This window comes from Battus philenor, unplaced genomic scaffold (assembly GCF_028537555.1).
Source record: "Battus philenor isolate CCGP_79_NKW_IND1 unplaced genomic scaffold, ilBatPhil1.0.hap1 SCAF_15, whole genome shotgun sequence".
NCBI classification, from domain to species: Eukaryota; Metazoa; Arthropoda; class Insecta; order Lepidoptera; family Papilionidae; genus Battus; species Battus philenor.
This window is the reverse complement of record NW_027181677.1, coordinates 12,314,243-12,338,547: the sequence shown is the minus strand read 5'-3', so window position 1 is coordinate 12,338,547 and position 24,305 is coordinate 12,314,243. Positions and strand designations below refer to the sequence as shown.

The 24,305-nt window shown below is 33.8% G+C and overlaps 2 protein-coding genes across 2 annotated transcripts in view; both read right to left on the bottom strand.

Moving 5' to 3' along the window:
- Positions 1-420: 420 nt before the first annotated feature.
- Positions 421-8,565, bottom strand: LOC137918853 (sterol carrier protein 2-like). Its single transcript, XM_068761778.1, has 2 exons — positions 7,462-8,565; positions 421-957 (listed from the first exon to the last, which is right to left on the bottom strand). The coding sequence occupies exons 1-2, from the start codon at positions 8,563-8,565 to the stop codon at positions 472-474; spliced, it is 1,590 nt and encodes a 529-aa protein (XP_068617879.1). The 3' UTR covers positions 421-471.
- A 7,606-nt stretch (positions 8,566-16,171) lies between these two features.
- Positions 16,172-24,305, bottom strand: part of Snoo (Sno oncogene) — a 104,566-nt gene continuing 96,432 nt past the window's right edge. The window contains exon 2 of the mRNA XM_068761715.1: positions 16,172-17,823. Coding sequence (XP_068617816.1) covers positions 17,299-17,823 — 525 coding nt within the window. The 3' untranslated portion in view covers positions 16,172-17,298. The remainder of the gene's footprint in view (positions 17,824-24,305) is intronic.

Genomic DNA, 24,305 nt, shown 5'->3' with positions numbered 1-24,305 from the left:
TTAAATCACTCAACACGTGTTTCACTTCTCCTCGGGGCATTTTCAGAAGCAATGTTACACCGATTAGTGCCAAACACAGAGACGCTGTTTTAAGAAAAAAACTAAATAAAACAGCTCAAATCTATGTCATTATAGATTCTTATATTTGACATTCTTCCCATTACAAGTGATTATTGTAAGAGATCTTAAGTAAATAATCTATTTATTGACACTTTTATGTACACCATAGACAATAAATAGAGTAAAAAAAGGAACAATTCATATGGCACAAGAGGCCGTCTTATCGCTGGAGGCAATCTTTACCAAACAACCTTTGGATGGAAATGAGAGACATGAAAGAGACGGCAGTCGTAATATAATAAATAAACAATAAATTTTATTTGAGAATAGATATATTTTTTACATAGGAGACTCTTCATCATTTTCATCTTTAATACTCACATTTCATCATTAAATGAAGTAAAAGTCGTTTTATATTTTCGCGCGTATAGATTGTGACTTTGTTGAAATGTATTTCTGGAGTTTCATAATCAATTCCACTTTGCCTTGTAATTTGATCTTACCTTGAAAAATAGCTCTCAAGGGTTCAAGTTTTCCTTGAAGTAAATCTAATGCGTCTTCGTCATTTACTGTGATGGTTACATCTGGGTTTTGATTACCGTTGTATGTTACATTACCTTTACCTTCTTCTTTAACATCTACTATCCAATTTCCGTCAAAGCCTGACGGTCCTTTTTTCACCTTAATAGCATACACACCTCGAATATCCTTAGGTATGTTTCCTTTGTAATTTTTTATAGCTTCTTCGATTATTTTAATGTATTTGTAAACTTTGAAATTTTGTACATTGACCTCAAAATTCTGTTGATAACCTTCAAATGATTTTCGATATATAGCCACAATGACAGCACCGCCAAGTCCCAAGTTGTGCTGGAGTCCAATACGTGCATTGTTTACCTGAGGAGGTATTTAAAGATTAGTATAATTAAAATTTCTTATGATAATCTTTACGTATATATTAAACAGAAATGGTCCAAGAAAAAATCCCTGAGGTGTTCCCGATATATGCAGCGTAATGGACAAGCTATATATCTACTAACAAATAATTATTCCAGCATCATACAAGTTTCAGTTTTAAATAGAAAATTTGTGTGCATATTATTTGTTTTGAATGCAGTCCACGCCGAATTTGATAATACATTCGCAATTATGTAATGTTAATGAGCTGTTATTATCTTTTTGCCCAAAATTTTCGAAGTTAATTTGCGTCATTATTACTATCTTATCTAAAAACTTATGCAATATGCGTAATTCTCAATCAGGTTTTTAATTCCTCATTCAAATAAGTATCAATATATTTCTTCTTCTGTTTTTATGAATACAAGAAGCTCTTATGAAACAAATTATTTTCAAGTAACATATTTTAAATATATTCGAGTGGCGATTGAAAGCCGGTAGAAGCGGCGTGGGTAAGCCGACTACTAGTTGGACGGACGTCACAGTCTAGGTTGCAAGAATTCGCTGAATGCAGACAGCGCAAGATCGGTGGCGATCTTTTGGAGGAGCCTTTGCTTTGTAGTGGACGTCCATCAGCTGAAAAGGAGAAGAAAGAAGGATATGTTTGGTATGTCAATTTCGTGAGAAGTCGTTGGATGATGGCAGTGCAAAACAGGTCTTGGCGATTTTTGGTCCTATGCCTGGACATCTACCGGCTGGTATGATTATGATTGTGATATTCAATATATTGGGAATACCCAATAATATATATATATATTATCGTCGCTTAACCAGCCACGATGAAATTGAATCAAGAATGAGATGTGAAGACGAAACTAACCGCCGTAGGCTAGCGGATTGGCAAATTAAAATTGCAGTAGGCAGGATTCTAGAGGGAAGACCAAGTACCAGAAATCGTAGCGAAGGACGTCCATCTCAAAGGAGAACAGATGATCTTGTTCAAGTCGTTCTATTGCAAATATATGGGTGAAGCCTATATCCTACAGTGGACGCTGTACGATTGAAATAAAAAGGATATTGAAAACTTCCTTCCATATACTTTTATATTACTAAGATATCATTATGATTAGGTATTTCTCAGAGGTATTATTTTGACAAAGATTTACTAGCTAATACAATAATTAAGCTAGAAAGTTCCCTAGGTTACCTTGGCCCGAATTGTTTTGTGGCGTTCATTAAAACGCACCCATATTTATTATCTATGAACGCATCTGTTTTTGCATGCCCGTTCCTACACTCTGTACATATCGCCCTCTTTCTGACGCGCCGCGCTACCGAGCCGACGTGTCGCTTCAACCGCTGTTCAACAAAGGAAAAACTTGTAACTCAGATTGAGATTTATGGTTCTGTGATATCATATAAGTTTAACCATCCGGCAAGTGTTTTTCTTTACATCAAATTATCTATTACGGGACGAGGGGCCTGTACTAACGACTACCCCTCAGTTTTATTACATATTCTATGGAATTAGAAGTTCCCGCTTTTAGATCGCTTTGTCTGATGCCTTATAGAGTGATACGTGGAGAACTCCTTGGCTTGTATTATCACTTAATATGCATCAAATATTTAGATTTCATATTACTTTAGAGGGACAAAATCAATTGGTTACTATTAGAAAAATTTCCAGAGTCTACTTCCACAGTATAGATTAAAAGAAACAAACTATATTGTCTTATCAAAAATTGTAATTTATTTGTCACATAGGCCTTACCCACAAATTTCCAATACGACATTGCGAGCGGCTTGCTTCTAGCGTTTTTAGATGAACTTAACTGTCATCTCTATAACTTAGAATATAGATATTCCCTGAAAGATGTTCTTAAATAGATTGATATTATAACAGTTGCGACGCGATACCTTTTTAATAACATATTATTTATTTGCTGTTATTTAAAATCTTATATGATAGATATGTGAGATGCACATTGGGGATGCCAATGCATGGTTGAATATAGATATTTTCAATTTTGACCTTGTGCGTGGACATCGTATGTTATTATTGCTTATAATTTACACATGTAATTTTGAATAATAAAAGGCTAAGATTATACTGTAGTTGCAATAAATGCATAAAATAAATGAAAACATTATTGATTATTTATAACAAGATTAAAATTATCACATACGCTAAAACATATTATGGTTGTAACGTCAACAGTGAAATTTTTTTTTCACTTAGTTTGTTATGTTGTTGTCTTTTGTTATTGAATGAAATATAATTGTTTTGTTTAATTTAAAATATCATGTGTTTTTAATGTTGTTTCGCGTAACAGGTAGGTAAAGATGACAGATATATGAGACGGAGAAGGCCATAACATTTACGTATATCATAAAATTGAGAGCCTGAGACTTCTGTAGCCGAAATAGGAAAATACTTGGTTTTACCCTATAGTGGAAGAAGATATTGAAATTTAATATCTTATCAGTCTTTGGTGATTCAATACTAAGTGGGTAGATCATACTCTTATATTACTTAGCCAAGCCCTTAGTATTTAATGGAATCAGGCGTTTTCTTGCGGAAGTCCATCCTAAGTAAGTAAAGGACCAATATTTAGCCACTTCCGCACATGCAGTGGTAGTCGTGCAACAACGTGCACCGCCCACCAGCCCGCTGATAAATGCGTATACGGCAAACAATGCGAATTACACAACTGCCACCGTTAAACCACTCAACACGTGTTTCACCCCTCCACGGGGCATCTTCATGAGTTATGTTACACCGATTAGTGCCAAACACAGAGTTAGTGTTTGTGCGGTGCACTTTGTTGCACGACTACCACTGCATGTGCGAAAATGGCTAAATATTGGTCCTTTACTTACTTAGGATGGACTTCCGCAAGGTAACGCCTGATTCCATTAAATACTAAGGGATTGACTAAGTAATATAAGAGTATGATCTACCCACTTAGTATTGAATCACCAAAGACTGATAAGATATTAAATTTCAATATCTTCTTCTACTATAGGGTAAAACCAAGTATTTTCCTATTTCGGCTACAGATGACTCAGACTCTCATTTTTATGATATACGTAAATGTCATAGCCTTCTCCGTCTTATATAACTGTCATCTTTACCTACCTGTTACGCGAAACAACATTAAAAACGTATCATATTTAAAATTAAACAAAACAATTATATTTCATTCAATAACAAAAGACTACAACAGACAAAACTAAGTGAAAAAAAAATTCACTGTTGACGATACAACCATAGCATGTTTTAGCATATCTGATAAATTTAATCTTGTTATAAATAAATAATAATGTTTTCATTTATTTTATGCATTTATTGCAACTACAGTATAATCTTAGCCTTTTATTATTTCAAATTACTATTTATATTGGTCCTTTACTTACAATCCCTTAGTGTTTAAAGATGAGTCTCCTACCAGTGTTACTCATTGTTAAGTTCACAGTCTCTGAACGATCCATGGAAAGTGTTATACTTGGAATTTAGCTGTAAGATAAAATCAGGAATACGGATATTCGAAGAAGAACCAAATTAACCAAAGCTTAACGGATCGGCAAGTTGAACCAGTAGTAAGCAACCACATAGCGAGCAGAACATATGGTGAAAAAAGCCTTAAAGTTCTGGAGATCACAGGCTGTAAAACGTCCAACTACAAGGTGGACAGATGACCCTGATTGTCAGAACTGGCTATATGTAGATCGCATCAAATCTGTAATAAGAATGTTTTATGTTTTATAAAAAATTATTAAGAAATATTTACTAGACCTATGGTTATTTATCTTTTAATGCATTTTTTTTCTATTTTTCTTTATTCTATCAGAGACAAGTACGATCCAGGTCAGTTTGATGTTTTTATTTATTATTGTATTATATTTATAAAATTTATTATACCTTATTTATTATAAGTATATATGCTATACATATGTATATGTATATGTATGTTTGTATACATATATACTTCTATTCCATACTATAGTCGTCTGGAAAAAATTGCCTCATATGATAAGACCGCCCATTGTACTTTTTTTATTATGAAATTATGAAAGTTTTCTAGCATGTACAATTAGGAATAATAAATTAAAGTAAAAAAAAATTGTAGAGATATTCGTTAATTAAATCAAATGAAAAAAACACAAGTGCTTAGTCAAGCGTATTGTTTTAATGTCGAATTGAGATATGACTATATACTTTTGACAGTAATTTTGTCATTTCTTATATAATTGAATGGCTTGACTAAAAACTCAAATTAAAATAACTTTGAACGTGACATTGAGTATGAATGACTATTGTTTATATTGATAAATATATATTGTCAGCTATTTTCTCGTATATATTCGTTGAAGATGGATTTTATGAAGGAAGTCTCATTTTTAAACCTTCAATTTTCAAAGAGAAATGACCTTACAATCAGAACTAAAACGATTCTCGTGGATGTTCTAAGTAAGTTCTCACCTCCTACTTTAGTAACTGTCGAGATATAGGGTACTCCCTCAAACTGGGTCCCGCTTTGTCGGGAAAGGAGGGGGTGTCTGTAACTGGAGCCTGGTCATCTACGGTGAGGATAAATGGAAACTACATGGTCCATACCTCAACCGAGGTGGTGCCAGGAAAGGTGATGATAGAGGAACAACGTAAGGATTTGGGTACAAGTCCGTCAAAACCTGTCTTACCCTCAGAGAGTGGGTATACGAAGGCATTTCCCTGAAGTAAAACTAAAATTTAAAAAAATAATTGAGCATCATGTGGGTGAACGTCGTTGGCTGCGCTTGTCAGTCTATGGTTTCAACTTCAGAAACCTAAACCACGAACAGCCATCTGTTCTAAATGCTTTATGACCATACCAGCGCCACTTCAACCTGCCCAATAGCTGGGAAATGTCAATTATTTTTGTTCTACGATTCTCCTGATTACTGATTTGATCTTATATAGAAATAGAAATCTTGGTATAATCCATGACGCTTCGAACGACTTGCCGAAAAACCTATCGTAATTTAAAAACAAACGATGGTAATATATCAGTGGTAGTCCAGCAGTAGAGGATTGAAATTTGCGACTATATGTCGCGGGTTCGATTGCCCGGGGTGCAATCTTATATAATTCAAACATCGTGTATTAATTACTACTACTATTGCTACTGTTCAATAACAAGTTTCCAGGGAATGAATAGCAGCGACCTCTGCCTACCATAATACCACTCTGCTATCGCCAATCCGCCTAGGCTTGGTGATTATGGTATATCCTCTGTAGATTACTCTGTGTTTGGCACTAATCGGTGTAACATAACTTCTGAAGATGCCCCGTGGAGGGGTGAAACACGTGTTGAGTAATTTGCCGGTGGCGGTTGTGTGATTCGCATTGTTTGCCGCATACGCATTTATCAGCGGGCTGGCGGGCGGTGCATTTTATTGCATGACTACCACTGCATGTGCGGAAGTGGCTAAATGTTGGTCCTTTTCTTGCTTAGGATGGACTTCTGCGAGGTAACGCCTGATTCCATTATATACCCCTATAGATATCTTTGACTGAAAAGTGAGATAACAAGAAGAGAATTCAGGGGTTATTTGCAGGACCATTGGTGTTATGTATCTTATATTTCCTTTTAATATATTAACTTCAATTATTTTCTTAATTACCAGTTGTACTGTAAATAGTAATATTGTGATAATCAAGTTTTGATTTATATGCTCGTTGCAATGTAGATACATAGTTTGCAAATTTGAATTGATACTAGTATTTAGTTATTATTATTAGAGTTATTTCTCATAATGATAATAAATCGGCCAGAACAACACACCTTGCAATAATGTATGCTGGTATATTATTATAAACTTATTAGGTTAAATCATTTGAATTCTTTTTTACTTAAATATATGTTTTCTGTAAATTATAATTAGTCATTTTTATTTTTTTAATTCAACAAATCACTTAATTACGTCCGGCTAGAAGGACGCTGCCGGCTGTCACACTATTAATTCCAGTTTTGTCACAAACGAAATACAGGAAATAATTAATTAATAATATTTTGTATGAAAATAATTAAATACAAATACGCAAGCACCTGTTAATAAAATGTAAATTACAAGAAAAAAATTTCTATGAATAAATTGTACAAAAAATAGTTTATAATAATAAGTTAGAAAATTATTAACTATATATAATATAGAAGAAGAAGCAATACTTTTAAATTAAAGTGTAAGAAGAAGATTTAATTTGAAAATGTGCATTTACTATTACGATTTCATCACATAATTCTTTTAACAATAAACTAACGAAAGATAAAAAGGGAGAAAGCTACTGTATTTTTTCTTTCTTCTTAAAGTACTTGAATAAAAATGTAAAAAGTATGTACGAGGTGTAATATGACTCGTAAATCCAAAACATAACGTAAAGTTAATATTTCCTTTCTTACTACAAAATGGTTTTAAGAAATATTATGTTATATTACAAAAAAAAATTGTTTACTTTTAACTGACCTGTCTCTGTCCTGCATCTCCTCTTAACTGCCACACCAATTCCACACATTGCGCCATACCGGTAGCCCCAATTGGATTCCCTTTACCTATTAACCCCCCACTGGGGTTAACAACCACTTTACCACCATACGTATTATCCCCTGCATCAACAAACTGTCCCCCCTTTCCTTCCTCACATAACTGCAAGTATTCATATGTGATCAACTCATTGCTAGCAAAACAATCGTGAAGTTCCACCACGTCCACCTGGTTTGGAGTGATACCGGTTTTTTGGTAGACTTGCTTAGCAGCAAGAGCTGTCATGTCGCATCCTGCAATTCTTAATCTAGTTGTATCGGTGAACACGGGTGATGTATCCGTGGCCATTGCCATACCTGCAATTTCCACAGCTTTTGATTGCAACTTGTAGTATTCAACAGCTCTGGCCGACATAAGAATCGCAGCTGCAGCTCCGTCACAGTTTGCACAACATTGTAATTTTGTTATAGGACCAAACATTCGTTTTGAATTCAATATCTCATCTAAAGAATATTCGTTCTTGTTAAGCGCGTGTGGGTTTTTCGAGGCATTTTTATGGTTTTTTACAGCGATTTTAGAGAAATGAATCTCTTTTGTTCCATATTTCTCCATATGTTCTACAGCAGCGTGACCGAAACATTGAATTGCTGGTGGCGCTTTATCATTCTTGACGAATTTTCGAAGTTTTTTTATATGTACGTCCATTGGATATGTTCTATTAATAAATGCGGCACTTGGTAGTGGTCCAGTGCTCATTTTATCAAATCCTAATGATAAGACGACATCTGAGCCACCTTGTACAAGTTGATGGGCCAGATATAGCGCCGTGCCTCCAGTAGCGCCGTGATTGTTCACGTTATGAATTGGTATTCCTGTCATACCGACCTGGTAAAGTACTCGCTGTCCGCAAGCGGAGTCTCCGTACACATATCCACAGACAGCTTGCTGCACCGCGTCGTAACGGATACCGGAGTCAGCCAAAGCTTTATCCACGGCTTCTTTTGCTATTTCTGGATAATCTCTCGACGAGTTGGGCTTTACGAAATCTGTCATCCCAACACCAACAACGTACACTTTCGTACTCATGGTTTAATTAAAAAATACATTAATTTATTAACAATAAAATAAATACTGTTTTACAATTTAAATACAATTATATTTTGATAATAAATTGCGATGCGTGTTCCTTCAAAACGATCAAAACACTTTATGTTTTATCGTCCCCGCACAGTCAACGACTCGACCATTTCAAATATTTTATGAACACACGCGCGGTAATGAATATATGCGAAGGTTACAATAAAAAAAAAATGGAAAATTTTCGAAGAAAACAGTAAAAGCAACGCTTTACAAGTGCGTGTAGAAATTTTTTTATGTAAATAATGATGTCGTGTTATGAAGACATTAAATTAATAAATAGATCATTCTTAAATATGTTTTTAATTATTTTTTTCTATTTCACCGCGACTGACAAATAAATTTTGGCAACAGAATTGTACTAAGACAGATAGTATTTTATACTTTTATAAAAATATCGTCAAAATATTATAAATACTATTTTTTTAGGTTATATTTCGTTTTAAAAATGCACCATCGTCAACCATTCGTCGATGTTGGCGATATAATAAATCGATCATGAATGGCGTATGTTCAACGACGGCTAGTTTTTGGTTTCCGAGTAAAGCTATCGGTCTATTAAAACCGTCTGTTTACTCTTGATACTACTGATTGAAACAAACAAAGCCTTCAAGTACGATGGCTGTTGCAACATTACAACAACATGAGCGCCATTTTCCAGTTTTGTATCCATAACGTTGTTGATACATTGATAACAGTATAGAAAACTAGGTACTAATTAAACTGCACATAAAATAACTAGTCAATTAATAATAGGAAAATAGACTAAATTAGAATAAGAAAAGTGTAGTAATGTATTAAAAAAGTCAAACCCAAGAAAAATTGTGATATAAAAAATAGGATCAGTAATAAAATAAAGAATAAATAATGTACCTAGCCATCTAAGAGTAATAAGATAATGGAAGGAAGGCGATGAAAGCAAGAAGGAATGAAAGACATTGTGAAGGAAAAAAGGTAAGAAAAGAAATTGAGATGTATGATAGTGAGTGAAGAATAAAGATAAAAAATCTGAAAAACTTATTTGTAAATAAAGACTCTGATCCCAACAAATTAAGGGAACGAGAGGCCTCCAATAGCGAGGGCCATAAAAAAAATATGCGCAGGTGGGAAATATGAACAGATTAACATCTGATAAGTGATCGAAGATGTTTGTTCTTTTAGCCCTAAGGCTTTTACAGCTTCATCGGAAATGAGTTCACTCGGGTGTCCGAAACTTCCTACATCTACATACTTTATTCTGTGTTCAAAGTATTCTTATTTTTTTCCTTTTGTTGATTATATAGTACATTTAATAGTGCTATTTAAAAATTCAACGTAGAACGTCCGTCCAATCTATATCTATCGTGAGTGGAGAAAATCTTTATTAATATAATAATTTTTCCAAATAAATTAACAAATTCATCTTTGGTCCTGCTCAATGTCTTTTATTTTTTTTCTCTAATTTCTCACTTCCACCGCCTTCTTTTCCACGGTTCTAGAACTTTACAATTATTTTTTTTATTTATTCATTCTTTAGTTTTCATATTTTCATTATCACAGCTCTCACTTTTGTTTACTTATTTTAATTATTCTCTTTTATTTATTTATTCCTTTTAAAGCGTCTGGCGATGTTAAGGTCGTTCAAAAACTACGCAAGCCGCTTTCAACCGGTCTTATTGGCAATGAGGCCAACGTCTAGTGGACCTTCTACGGCTCATATGATGACGATAAATGTAAAAAGAATTTTATTACGTAATTTCTTGGAACTGATGCGATTTCAAAAAACTTTCACAACACATATAAAAGGCTTAATTAAAATAGCAGTACACTGTCATGTTTGGCCACGACCCTCATTCATGAGGAATCTACTAAGAAGTAGAAAAAGATAGGTGATTTAAACACTGAAAACCAACATTGTTTTGGTCACGTCTCAATACATCACTATACTGATGTGGTTCAATTGCAGAATGCTACATGCAAGGCATTATTTTATTACATATCGGGTTTTTCTTTTATAATTTTTCTTTTTTCTTAGATTATATTATGGATTCTTCTTTATTAATCAATTCCCGGTTTAAAAAACGTTGTACGACAACCAGCTCCAAGCAGTGCAATGCAATTGACTAGCGCCATCTGTTGATGCAGTTCAAAATTATTACCTTCCGGCACCGCCATCTTGCGGCATACGCGTGTACTCGTCTAAAATGAGAACAATATAAGTTTTAATGCTTTCTATACCTATAAAGACTAGACATCATGGTTCACAGCTTTGCGCGATAAAATCCTACATTTAATATTGAGACACTAAAACAAACATTGTACTTTAAGGATATAATATAAACAAATTACACATTTGTATATTTACTATATGACATAAAAATAAAACGATGTTGCCATTACTCGGGCACTATATATAACCATATAACGATTTATTATAACTAATTCTTAATTTAGGGAGATATTTATTACAAAGCAGAGAGGTTTTAATAGTGTAAGAGAGAAAAAAAATAGGAAATTGTTCTGTATAAGACAATTTATGTTTGAAAACATTTATACAAATACTATTAGGCCATAATTAATTTTCTTTTATTATTTTTGTGACAGAAGGTTATGAGGTGGATTCAGGGGTAGCGTGAACAACGCATATCCCAAGATTGGTTCCTAAATAACACAGCTCATAGAAATGCTGATAGTTCGTAACCGGGTAATAAGGCTGTCCGTCACATAGGGCGACCACCGGTGGAGTTTTAGTAGATTGGTCTCCCACATGACCCTTTTGGAAGATATACCTTCCGTATTCGAATAAAAATGCAAAAGAAACCTAGACTTTTTTTATATTTTTTAAAATAACTACATTACTTAGTTAATAAATATTTAAATAACTTGGAGGAGAACATTTCATTCCGAAGTTGTGCCTATTTTCTATGAAGTCATTTAGTGTGACAATTTATTTATGTCTATAGAAGTTGCCAGAACATTATCTGGTATCCTTGTAAAATTCTTGCCCATGCCAAGATTTGGTAACTTGGTGAAGTCTAGTTTTAGGTATACACAATTAGTTTTACTTCTGTTATATATATTATATATTTCCAACTTCCTAGGCTACTTCAAAAGCCTCTACTCGTGCCGCTACATATTGCTTTATTTTTTTGTTAGTATATCACCTAATATTATACCAAAATACAAAAACGAACAGTGTAATAAGACGTAATAAATTATTAATGTAATACAACTAATTATGAAATTATTAAATTTTGTTTATATTTGAGGACCAACATAAATTAGTTTATATGATGCAATACTTAAATACATTGTATTTTTCTGTATTATTTAATTAATTAAAAAAATGGATGAGGATTGGTAATCGAAAATAAAACATTTGTTTGGAAATCATTTCATTTTATTGCTCCACAAGGTACTTATAAGCTTTTATTTTCAAGTAAAAACACACATCGAAACCACGTGTTACGAACATGTGTGTGCATAACAGAACGTTCGTACGTTATATATATCTTAACCCTCTAATCTATCAGGTACTTTATAATATGCAAAATCTGTTATTTACTGTCGGGCGTAAATGAAACTGTCGAATCGATGCAAATCCAAAGAACAATGAAAAGTAATCGCTCCGTTGGATCAGAGTTTAAAAGCGATTTAAAATATTTCTGATATAAACACACACAATTCATAATCAAGCTGTTTCCGCCGGTAGACCATTACAGGTAACATACAGTCGCAAAAAAAAACACGGGCACAGATAAAAAATGTTACGCATGAGAACACAATTCTACCACCTTCGGCTTTAAATATTACAAATAATTGCTTCACTATGGAAATGTTTTGAGTTTTCTTAATAATATTGTATACATATAAAAATCAAATTTAAAAAAACGAACACGTAACAGTCTAAAAGGTTAGGCAAGATTTTGTTTAACATTCCTTTTTATTTTATAAATATAACAAAATAGATTTATCTGGCAAGATTTAGTTTATTTTATTTCAATAGTAAATCCAAAGGAGATATCTTTATGTTATGAAATAAGAATTTATGATTGTGATTTGAGCCATAGGACCCCCATACTGCATATAGGCCTCTCCTATAGATTTCCAATAGGAACAGTTGGGAAAAGCCTACATCCAGTGGTTTCAATGACCTTGACAAGGTCATCTGGCCACTTTAACCTAATCTGCTGGGCTATCTGGGTTATTTTTTAACAGATTATCTCATTCTTGATATATTCTTACATATTGCCACATGTTATTAACTAAAATTATTTTTAATCTATGGCATTATTTTTTTGTCAACTGTTATATTAAAAAAAAATCATGTCATAACTAGCCGAAAGGTGGTGTTTATTAAAAAGAAAACAGTAAACATTTTTAATATTTAAATAAAGAAATGAAACGTTTTGCGACTGATTTAGGTTATTATCTTGTAAATGTATAATATTTTAATGAAAGAAACATACATTGAGATCACAGGAGTATGTTTATATACCCTGGCAAATCACTTTTCGCGTAGAACCTACTCTCCATATTTTGACAGGCCGGTAAAACTGCGTAATAATATTTTAAGTACTTATCTGTGTATATTTCAGATGGCAACACAAAGGTGTGTTCTCTTTTGAAAAAAAAAAAACAAAATGGAGCGAAGGATCTTCCGCGTCGTTACATTTTAAAGTGTTCACAACAACCTTGCATTCTCGCACCCCCTTCCATTATGTACCGTAATATTATATTTACAAAATAAGGTTCTCACTGTCTTACATGAATAACTTAAAATCATAATAAACTCACTCTAAACTAAGCTGAAATTTTTAATAAAACCTTTTTTCGTTTTCCGATATTTACAATACATAAGATGTAAGAGATTAAATCTCAAATTACAAAATAACAACAGACTTGTTTAGATAAATGTCGAACTGAATATATAGGATGATTAGTAAATAATATATAGATGTAATAGCCTTAAAGGTTGAATGTATAGTTTGCTGTCAAAAATTAACGTAAAAAAAAAACATTTTCATAATTCGAATAACTACATATTAAATTATATTAAAATTTATCATCTGTCCATATAGGTTTTATAAAGATGTCATTGGCCAGTAGTTTTGCTAAAGAAAAAATATAATGTAAAATATTTCAGAGTGATTTTTTTATATTTGATTAAAAATAGGTCGAAAATATATAAACACCCTCAAAGCTATTACATCTATTAGAGAGACGAGAAAGTAATGTCGCTTTTATAAGTTAAATTCACATGACTACATTTTTAAAAAGTTTTTATTTCTAATCAACAATATATTTAGTTTATGCCATCTAGTTTTCTAATTTTCAATGCCGGAGCGGTAAAAATGAATCGGTTTTTTTTAAATCTGTCAACATAAACGACATTACTTTCCGGAACCCCTAATATATCAATTCACATAATAAATATATCAAACCTGGGTGTACAAAAAAAAGTGTTTTTTTTTTAAATAAAATAATTTTCACGCACTCAAAATATACAAGCAGATGCCCTTATATTAAATGTTCGTGGTTTTATAGCACCATTAGTATATCGACGAAGACAGTGAGGCCCATGAAACTTTTCCATCGATACAATACAACAATTACAACCTACTGTAGTACTTAAAGCGTTCAGATAGTTAACAGCCTAATGTAGACACAACTCGTTCAATTTACGATACGAAAATCTGATTTGTAGACAACTTCAAAACAATCATTTCATAAGCATATCATAAGCAATTTAATTTTTAGACCTTCCAAATAGATATCCAATAGGAACTACTGGAATCGTTTGTCAATCTGCTCGTTGAAAGCCCTATGCTGCACTTGCCGGTCTCTGGTCTCCAATTCACGACGGCCCCATCAGGTATATACGCTGTGGTCTACCTACTGCCACTTAAACTTCACATTTCTGATACGATTTGGTAGAGAAATGTCAAGCATAGCACTCTTCTTCGCTACCAATTAGGCCCGAAGTGAAAGACCATTTATCATCGCCGTAATTCAACACTGGTAACACATATTGGTCGTAGGTTCAAAATGAGCTGTATCATTTAAAAACGGCTTAGCCATTTCAATTTTTGATCAAACCAAATTTTAAATGTTACGAAAAATCAACCTCAACGAACGTAACGGTCGAAATTAATTAAATTAATATTATATTTACAATTAAACACTAAGTTAGCCAAGCCAAAAATATCATAGCACCAAAATACGTGTCCAATAATGGTATAGACAGAAAAGTTTCATTATATACCTTAGTATCAATACGTAAGACATGCAGTCCAGTTTCTATTAAAAACTATATTTATTATTTTAAAATAAGTTACTCTTATTACACATGCCTGTGGTGCCTTCTCACGTAAAATATTAAAAAGTAAATGGTAATTTTTTATTTTATTTTTTATTTCGCGAAACGTCTCTGACTAGAGATACGACCTTACCTAAACCTGAAAGAATATCTTAATAACAACTAGAAGGAAACATAGCACTCTTTGAATAAAAAATATTTTTTTGAAACAAAAAAAAAACATTCTAATCCAATTTACATGCTTGAGCTTTGCCTAAACACATCAACAGTTTCATAAGGTGAAATCACATTTCACAAATTTCATTGCCACAATTTCTTTTAACGTATTTAAAAACAACCGTACATATAAAGTCTCAAGTATACAGTACATAATCTTGTACAATTATAATGAATCGGTTACATTTGAAATAAAAAGAGAAATAAACAAATTTAATAACATAAAGGCATATGCCAGATACTATTAACCTTTCGTCATAACTCCTAGGGCACGAATTTTATGTACACCTATGTTAATTCAGATGCCCTAAACGTTGGCACGAATTAATCATCTTTCGATTATTAAAAAAAAATATCGATTAAATAAATGTTGCCATGTATAAAGAACTGTCAAAGTGACGTTACAAAAAATATTGCTTGCAGTGAATAAATTAAAAAAAAATGCACTAGTACTGGCAACTGTCTCCGGGGTTTGCAGAGGTATAAAATGCTTAACAACGAACCATAAAAACATAACTACATATTGTGATGATAAGCGTGTGAACGTATTAATATAAAGATACGAAACAATCAATCATTCGTTCATACATTCGATTGACGAACATTTTAAAAAATATTTACAAACAAATCGTAAAACTGACACTTAGATTTTAATTCAGGCAGTGTTCAGTTACATAGATAAAATTTATTATTATTGCTCGAAAATTCTGACATGTGAAGTTCTTTATCAAAAAATGGGAGCTCTTTTTTTAGCCGAATAATATATTATTTTATTTTTAATGAGGTAGAATTTGGGAACGTACCCTTTTAGTCAACCGAAATGTATATATTATGTCTTTAAATATATCAGTGGTTCCCAAAGAGAATATTGCGATACTAAATATCCTAGCTAATAAACAGAGGGTATACGGAAAATTAAAATTGATTTTGAAATCCTTGTACGAATTGGCGCAGTCGCCATTGCATTTTTAACTAAAAAAAAAGTTTTAATTTTGATTAACACTCTAAAATTTTTAGTTTTTATTTTACACATTAAGATAACTTTTTTGCTTAAGAAAAAGTCGATGAAACACAAATAAATGGGAACCACTAACTTAGACAATTTTAGTTAGAAAAAAATCGATGTTAAATCGATAGTAACGAATATCGATAAACATAAAAAGATCGGTAACCGTTCACCGCATTTCAGCCCGAAGAATTGACGCGACCTCGAAGAGAAATAGCTGCCACACAATGGTCAAGTTATTTTTTTTTAACCACCTATTTTAAATTTAGAACATGAGTGTGAAAATAAAAGGAAGAAAGAGCTAAAGATCGTTAAAATAAGAACTACACTAGAAACAGTCGGATGCGCGCTGTGTGGGATTATGCGAGTAATGTCATGCATGGTACATCTTATTATTATTTGGTTTGGCTGAGGTTTTATACAGAGTTATCATAATGGTACAAAATTGCAAAACTTTTCATTCGTCAGTACTTATGTAATGTTCCGATATGTGTATCAGTATTATAATTTCTGTACGTACGACATGTGAAAACGTGTCGCATTGCTATAATAAGATTGGATATAAAAGAGGAAATATTAAAAATGAACTGCTTAATAAAAATTGGTTTCGTAAAAAACTTAAGAATAACCCTGTATAAATTATGCTTACGGTTTTAGGCTTTATCAACTATTTCACTATATTAACGTTGAGTATTTTGTTAATTATTGTTAAAAGCACAGAGTGAGGTTACACGGGAGGGACGGTGCCCTCTGAATGGCACACACTGAACCGACAGTAAGGGAGTAACCGGCTATGACGTAGAGTATAACGAGTGATTTCACAAAAACTGTACTTGATATGAACATATGTACAACTATTTCATTCTGACTACCGTATTTATTGTGTACTATACATTGCAGCTCCGGCACGGGGGCCGGGCTCGAGACGTCAGTAAAAAGTAGAAATGGTGACACGTCACGAAGGTGATGACTCTATATATAATAGGTCAGAACTAATCGATTTTAGGCATATTATACACATGGCGTTTCCGAACGAAATTACATTTCTTTTTCTTTTAATTCTTTTAAAACATTCAGCACCTCAAAGTTTTGTACTGTGTAGACACATCACTGAGCGTTCGTCGTTGGTCACGGAGTCGAGCCTCGTGATCACATGCGTGGGTCAACACGGCGGCGTTTCCGCTTCCTCTTGCTTCGGCGACGACGCCTTTGACTCGGGTTTCTTCTCTTCCGTGTCCTCTGCAGCGCGCTCCCGTCTATCCAACTCCCTCTCCCGTTCTTCCAGTCTAGCTTCACGCCGTGCGAGCTCCGCTTCTCTCTCTTCTAGCCTTCGTACACGTTCGGCAAGCCTCGCTTCTGCATCCAACAGCCTTGCTGTGATTTCCGAGTCTGTGTGTGGCGGAGGAGAGGTTGATGACGTCACGTCATCGACGGGAGGGGTTAAGGGTTTCAAAGCGACGTTAGGTTGGAAGTCCCTCTCGAACCTGGTGCAGTCGGCTACCCTGACGACTCTTTCGGGGTGCTGTAGCGCCGGCTCCGTCTTTCCCCAAGGCCTGAAGGTCGGGGCGGGTCGATAGTGAAGGTGAGCGTAGGGGTCCAAATATAACGCGTAGCTATAGTCTTCACTCCGAGCCTTTTTGGGGGGTGACTCCGGCGGCTCTGGCTTGCAGACGACAGTCTCCACAACCTGAAATTGAGATTAGAGCAAATTAAAACATGAAACACACATACAACAAGTGAGACCGAAATGTAACTTATGTATGTCTTATAATAATTGTCGTCAATTATTTAGTATTATTCATATTACATTTATACAAGTATAAAAATAGGCGATATATATACAAATAAATAAAATTGGTGTGTATGTATGTAATATTAAAATAACCATTTTTACTTCATGTATATGAATGTATATACCAAAATTATATTTTTATATTGTTTGTCTGTCTGTTCCGGCTTATCTTTGCTGAACCATTTTTATGTTACTTATACTGGCAGGTAGTTGATGTAATAAAGAGTTATTAAGGCAACATTTATTTCATAAAAAATCTTAAATAAAAAATAAATACACTAATTTTTTTTATTAAATTCCACGCGACGAGTACAGCTAGTTTCGCATAAAATCCCTGTTGCTAACCGCCATTGTATTTACAATGCACCATAGCGTTCTACCTAAGTACAGCTATCTGCGGCGTCGTGTCTGCGTTACGTAACGCGGGTAGGTAGCGGCAGGGGGGTGGGGCGGGGGGGTCAGACGCGCGTCACGACCCCCAGCTGGATGTAGGTCGCGGCCGGGGCGCAGACGACCCCCAGACGACGCCACTCCGCGCCGCACCTCGGTCGCGCCAGCCTCGACACCGGTGCCCACAAATTCCTTTCTACCCTCAATTTGGTTTACGATGACGCGTTCGAATTTTCAAAGGCCAACTCTATTATATATGTTAAACTATCACAGTCGAATTATTTTTTTACCTCACAAAGGAAATACTGATTTCAGTTTAAAATTAAAAAAGTTAAAAGTATATTCGTATTGTCTGGCGCATTCCTTTCTACCTTAACTTTGATTTACGATAACTTTATTGAATTTTTAAAGACCCTTCAACGCTCTCCTAAAATAGACAGAAAAAGCTTCCTTCGCATATTACATTAATTTTCTAGACAAACCTTTTTAAAGTTTATTTACTAGGTATACAAACGTACAAACTTTTTTAGTAGTTCTAGTTGTATTTGTTACTTCCTTGTTTTGAAATGAAATTTTAAAATATTTAAAATTTCATTACTAGGTTCACAATTTGTAACAGAAACAAAAACAAAAAATAGTTGGTAGAAAGTTTTACTGAATTACATTTTCTTTTACAAGTCAGATACAAATAGTGCTACCAAAGAGATCTTATTACATTTTTTAAGTTCTTAGACGCTGTTGGCGACAAGGCTTTTTGCCCGGCCTACTGCATTAAAAATGAGAGCCGTGTGAAATTTTTCCTTGCTAAGGTAATATTGCTTTTAATTTTAAATTAATAGTGTCTTACGGGCATGTTTATACAGTCTCAAATAAAAGAAAAATTGTACCCTCAGTTTGATGATGCGTATAAATTTTCAAACTCTATGGACAAATGGTATTATATATTAAATAATCACAGCTATAAGTTATTTTTACATATATATCTATTTCGAATACACTGTTTATAGTTATCACTCTCAAATATGTTATATTAAATTACTTTTTCTAATAGAATGAGGCAGGCCAATAACAGCAGCACAGTGTACAAGGACGGATAGTAAGGAATAATTGTAAAAAACATGTACATATACAAAAATTGACAGCAAAAGTGCTAGACATCTTTATATAGCTTTTACGTATATAACTAAACAACCTATACATACTCTATAATATGTAAAATTGACATTCTATTAACGTACTGAATTGATAATAAAAAATATGAATTTCTATATATAACACGTCCCAGTAGAAACGTCAAAGTATTGCGAAAATGAAAATCCAGGGGTTCGGTTGAGGTACACCTTCTGAATGCGTGTGGGTGGCCAAAGGCTCGAGGCCTGCGCCTGCCTACCTCCATATCGACTCCCCCCTCACGCTCCTTGTTTATACGAGGCTGCCTGGGCGACCTTTGCTCTTTCATTCAATTATGCATTGGATATATCTAAACATTTTTTTTTCTCCTTCGCTATCAATTATGTATCTATAGTAACCTTTACAGATAGTTTTTTTTATTGAAATATCGAATAGACACGTCCACTGCCAGACGTAGACCTTTCACAAAGATCGCCATGATGACCCGTCTTGCGGTGCCCGTATCTACCAAATTCCCACGACAATAACTATGTCGTCAGCTAATCTATTTAAAATAATATTTAAAAAAAATAGATAGATTTCCCTTAGAATTTATTTAAAGCACTTACGATGAAATGAATTGCAGAATTTAATAAAATGTTTCACATGGATACAGTATTACCACTTTAGATCAGAAAACACAAGTACGTATGTTTCTCCTATTTGACAGTACGTATAGTTGCTGGCAACACAGCGGGGGTGGCACGTCAATGGCGGGCTGGGGTCAAACGGGAGTCGGTGCGGGGGCGTGCGGGAGAGGGGGGGGGGCGTAAGAGAGCGAGGGCGTGCCGACATTGCGACCTACTTGCGACTAATTCAGAGGCTGTGTTTGTGCACAAGGCGCCCTCGCGTTTTCATACTCCGTAATGAACGCGGACATTAATGTCAGGTTTATTTACATTTTAAGACTGTGATGTCTCTGGAATTACGTATCTATTTCAAATTTTATATTTGTATTACACAGAGTGATTGATTATAGGTATAAAAGCAATAAAGGGGTGAATGTGTAGGTTATTTGTCTACAATAAACTTTTATACCATTTCCAACATTTATATAATCACTCTGAAATGTTATATTAATTTAATTTTTCTATTAAAATTCGAATTTCGAACGCCATTTTTATTATATTATCATTAAGATATTTATTATTTCTGTACCTATTGAATTTTGTAAATGGCTACACTGTATATTAATTGACATCAAGCGAGTTTTACATTTATCTTTTTAAGGCTTTTATACCTATAACCAATCATCCTGTACATGTAGGATAGTCTTCAAATACTTCAGTCATATTACACGGAGGAAATCGGTGAATCAGGAGAGACGTGTAGTTTTTTGTTTTTAATTAATTCCAACATGTATCGCTAGTGCTTTTTTAAAATATTTTTTTTTGCTTTTACTACGCGCAGACAGTTGGAAGAGGGTTGCCAGTATTTGATACGGAACTTTCTTCTCCCAGCTGCGAGTCACGAGAGCGTTTTATCATTATTTGCATTTTTTCTTATAGGTACACACCTAAAATATATACATATAAACAATACAATTTGGTAGTTTTACTCAATTATACATTAGTTGATACATTATTTTACTGCAAGTCGCTGCCCAAGCGCTACAGACCGTTAAATGCCTTGATGTTCAGGACAAAGTGCCGGGTCAACTCATCAAACGATCCTGCCGCAGATTTTTTTTCTTTTGAGGAGGTTCGGTAAATTGAACGGAGGTATATTAATGTTTAGCAAAACTAGAGTGACGCAGTTACAAAAACGTGTAAGATTACCGTGTACTCCATAAAACTGACAAAATAGATAAACCAGAATAAAATTGTAGCAGAGATTGACATGACTGGTGACGAACAAGTCTTAGAGAAGTAAGAAAAGGACCAATATTTAGCCATTTCCGCACATGCAGTGGTAGTCGTGCAACAAAGTGCACCGTCCGCCAGCCCGCTGATAAATGCGTATGCGGCGAACAATGCGAATCACACAACCGCCACCGTCAAATCACTCAACACATGTTTCACCCCTCCACGGGGCATCTTCAGGAGCCATGTCACACCGATTAGTGCCAAACACAGAGTGTACTGTTGCACGGCTGTTTGTGCACTTTGTTGCACGACCACTACTGCGTGTGCGGAAGTGGCTAAATATTAGTCCTTTTCTTACTTAGGATGGACTTCCGCGAAGTAACGCCTGATTTATTATTTTATATATTTCTTTGTTACCATGGTATTCTGTCCACTAATTGTCTAGGTAAAGCGAAGTAGTATAAATAGATAAATAAATATAAATAGTAATAGACGAAGAAAAACTTGGCAGAGTTAACATCGTTCTTTACTTTACGACCACTGTCGTCAGAACAATGTATTGTACGTATTGAACTATTTGGTTATTACCCTGTCTATTCAATTTTAAAAAAAAATATTTATATTACAAATGCGTCTTCTTTTGTTGAAAACAATTTACGAAGTTGTAAAGGCTCTTGGCTCATTCGAAATTGTAGTGAATATAGCAATAGATGAAGAGAATTTCAACAACTTGTAAAACAAAAACGAATCAAATATCAACACTAAATTTAAAAAATTATATTTAACTTTTTTATCCGCCTTAAAGTAAAACCTCTTCTAAGGTGTAAAATTGTATAAGCTAATCATAATAGAAAATTTAAATTTAAATACATGGCTTCCTATGTAAAAATGTCATAATATTAGTAGGTTGACCAAACAGAATAATAATGTATAATAAAAATAGGTCGAAAATAATGAATATAACAATAAGTTATAAAGTCAATTGTAATAAAAGTAAAATATCTGAAAAACTATTAACCCTTTTATAAATTGATTCTGCCAATAAGCGGGAAAGGTTTTCAGATGGTATGGTGGGTATGGTGGGTACTATTGTAAATCACCAGAGCGTGAGGCAGACCTAATGCCAGATGGGTTGACGAGATCGTGGCTACGGCAGATGACAGGTCCGAGTTGCCAAGGATAGAGAGAAATGGAAAGCTTTGGCGAAGGCTTTTACACTGAAGGGATCCATACAAACTTATCAAAACTATTATTTAAAATTACTAATTTTTAAGTCATATGGAACGAAATAAAGGTTTTTTAATTATTATTGTGAATCAAAGCGAGAGGTATATGTCTAGTGGACCTCTCAATCTGTGCTCTGATGATAAAAACAAATTTAATTAGCTTAGTATTGGATAATTTAGATTCAATAATCCACAACGCACCGTAAAGCGAACGAAGGACGGCGTTTAAAATTAAACGGGGCAAACGTGACGTGGAATAGACAAAACATCTCGAGCGTCCATTAAGGCGGAACCCGAAAGTGTAAACATTGGCTTTAGGGGTAACGCGGTTTTTCAAACAGTTCCAAATTTAAACAAAAATAGTTAATTTCCTATAGTATGAATTAATATTATCATAACAGTATATTGAATACAGAGAGATTGGTTATGGGTAGCAAAAGGTTCTCTAAATCTATCTAAATATCTATGGTTTCAAAAATAATACATAACTTTCTGATAGAATATTAAAAAAAATAGTTTTCGAAATTCGAATTGATACATATTATAATAAATTATTGTGTACCATCTGTTTGCACAGAAGTTATAAACCATTGCAATAGAGTTTCATAGTAGTGACTTTATAAATAATGATTAAAATTCTTACTTACTACTTAATATTGACTTAAAAACTTTAGATCTTGTTACAAACAAATGAGCTATACATACCCCTTCAATGCTTTTACATCAATTACCTACCACCCCCTGAATAGAACAATCGCAAAATACATTTTAAGATGGATAAAAAATATATAAATTAAAATGTTTAGTTTATTTTTCTTCGTTAAAGATTTTTTTCTAAAACAAAAGTAGCCTAAGTTACTCCTTATTACATAAGCTACCTGCCAGTATAAGTCTCGTTAAAATCGATCCAGCTATTTCAGAGATTTGTCGGAATAAGTCGACAGACGGATAAAATTTAAAAAAAATTTAACTATGATATATGTACCGTAAATATATTCATATGGATGTAGTAAAAAGCAGTTATTTTCATATAACAAACAGACACTAATTTTAATTATTTATATAGATAATCCATCTAAAGAAGTTAAAAGAAACGTAAGTTTTCAAACAATATAACCTTCTTTCTATTTTTCACAACATTAACACAAATGAAGTCGAAAGCACCAATTATGAATAAATATATATTATTACATAAATGTTATTGCACCATTCAAGAATTTTTAGTTGATCCAAATGTGTGGAATTTGGATAGTTGTCTCATTTGCATGGTTGATAAAATAACGCATACATTAAACATTGTTAACCTTAATTAAATTTAAAAGAAACGGTGAAATTATTTCATCAACGCTTTAATTAAAAATAAATGAAATATATACGTAAACACAGCAAGGCCGTTGTAATGACGAAAAGCATAATTTAAATGTAATGGAATAAATTGGCAACCCTGCGGCAGCTGTCAACGAACGCGCGGGTGTTTTGACAGCGCGCGCAAAATGGCGCGGATTCCTCAAACGTTCCAAGCGAATCGGCTGTTATTTAATTAATAGCCTTGTGTTGGTTTAGCGCGTTACCCGCTGGATTACGCCGCCAGACATGTTTACAGTGTTGCCGCATTCTTGAATGAACATACACTATCGTTTGTTTTAACTTGTCTCAGTGAAACAGTGTTCCATTAAGAGTTTTATTGCGGACTTTATACGCAATCATGCGCACATAGATATACACGTCACGGTTGGATAATTATTTGGCGTGGTGTTTTGGCGCCTTCGCAGATTTGAATTAAGAA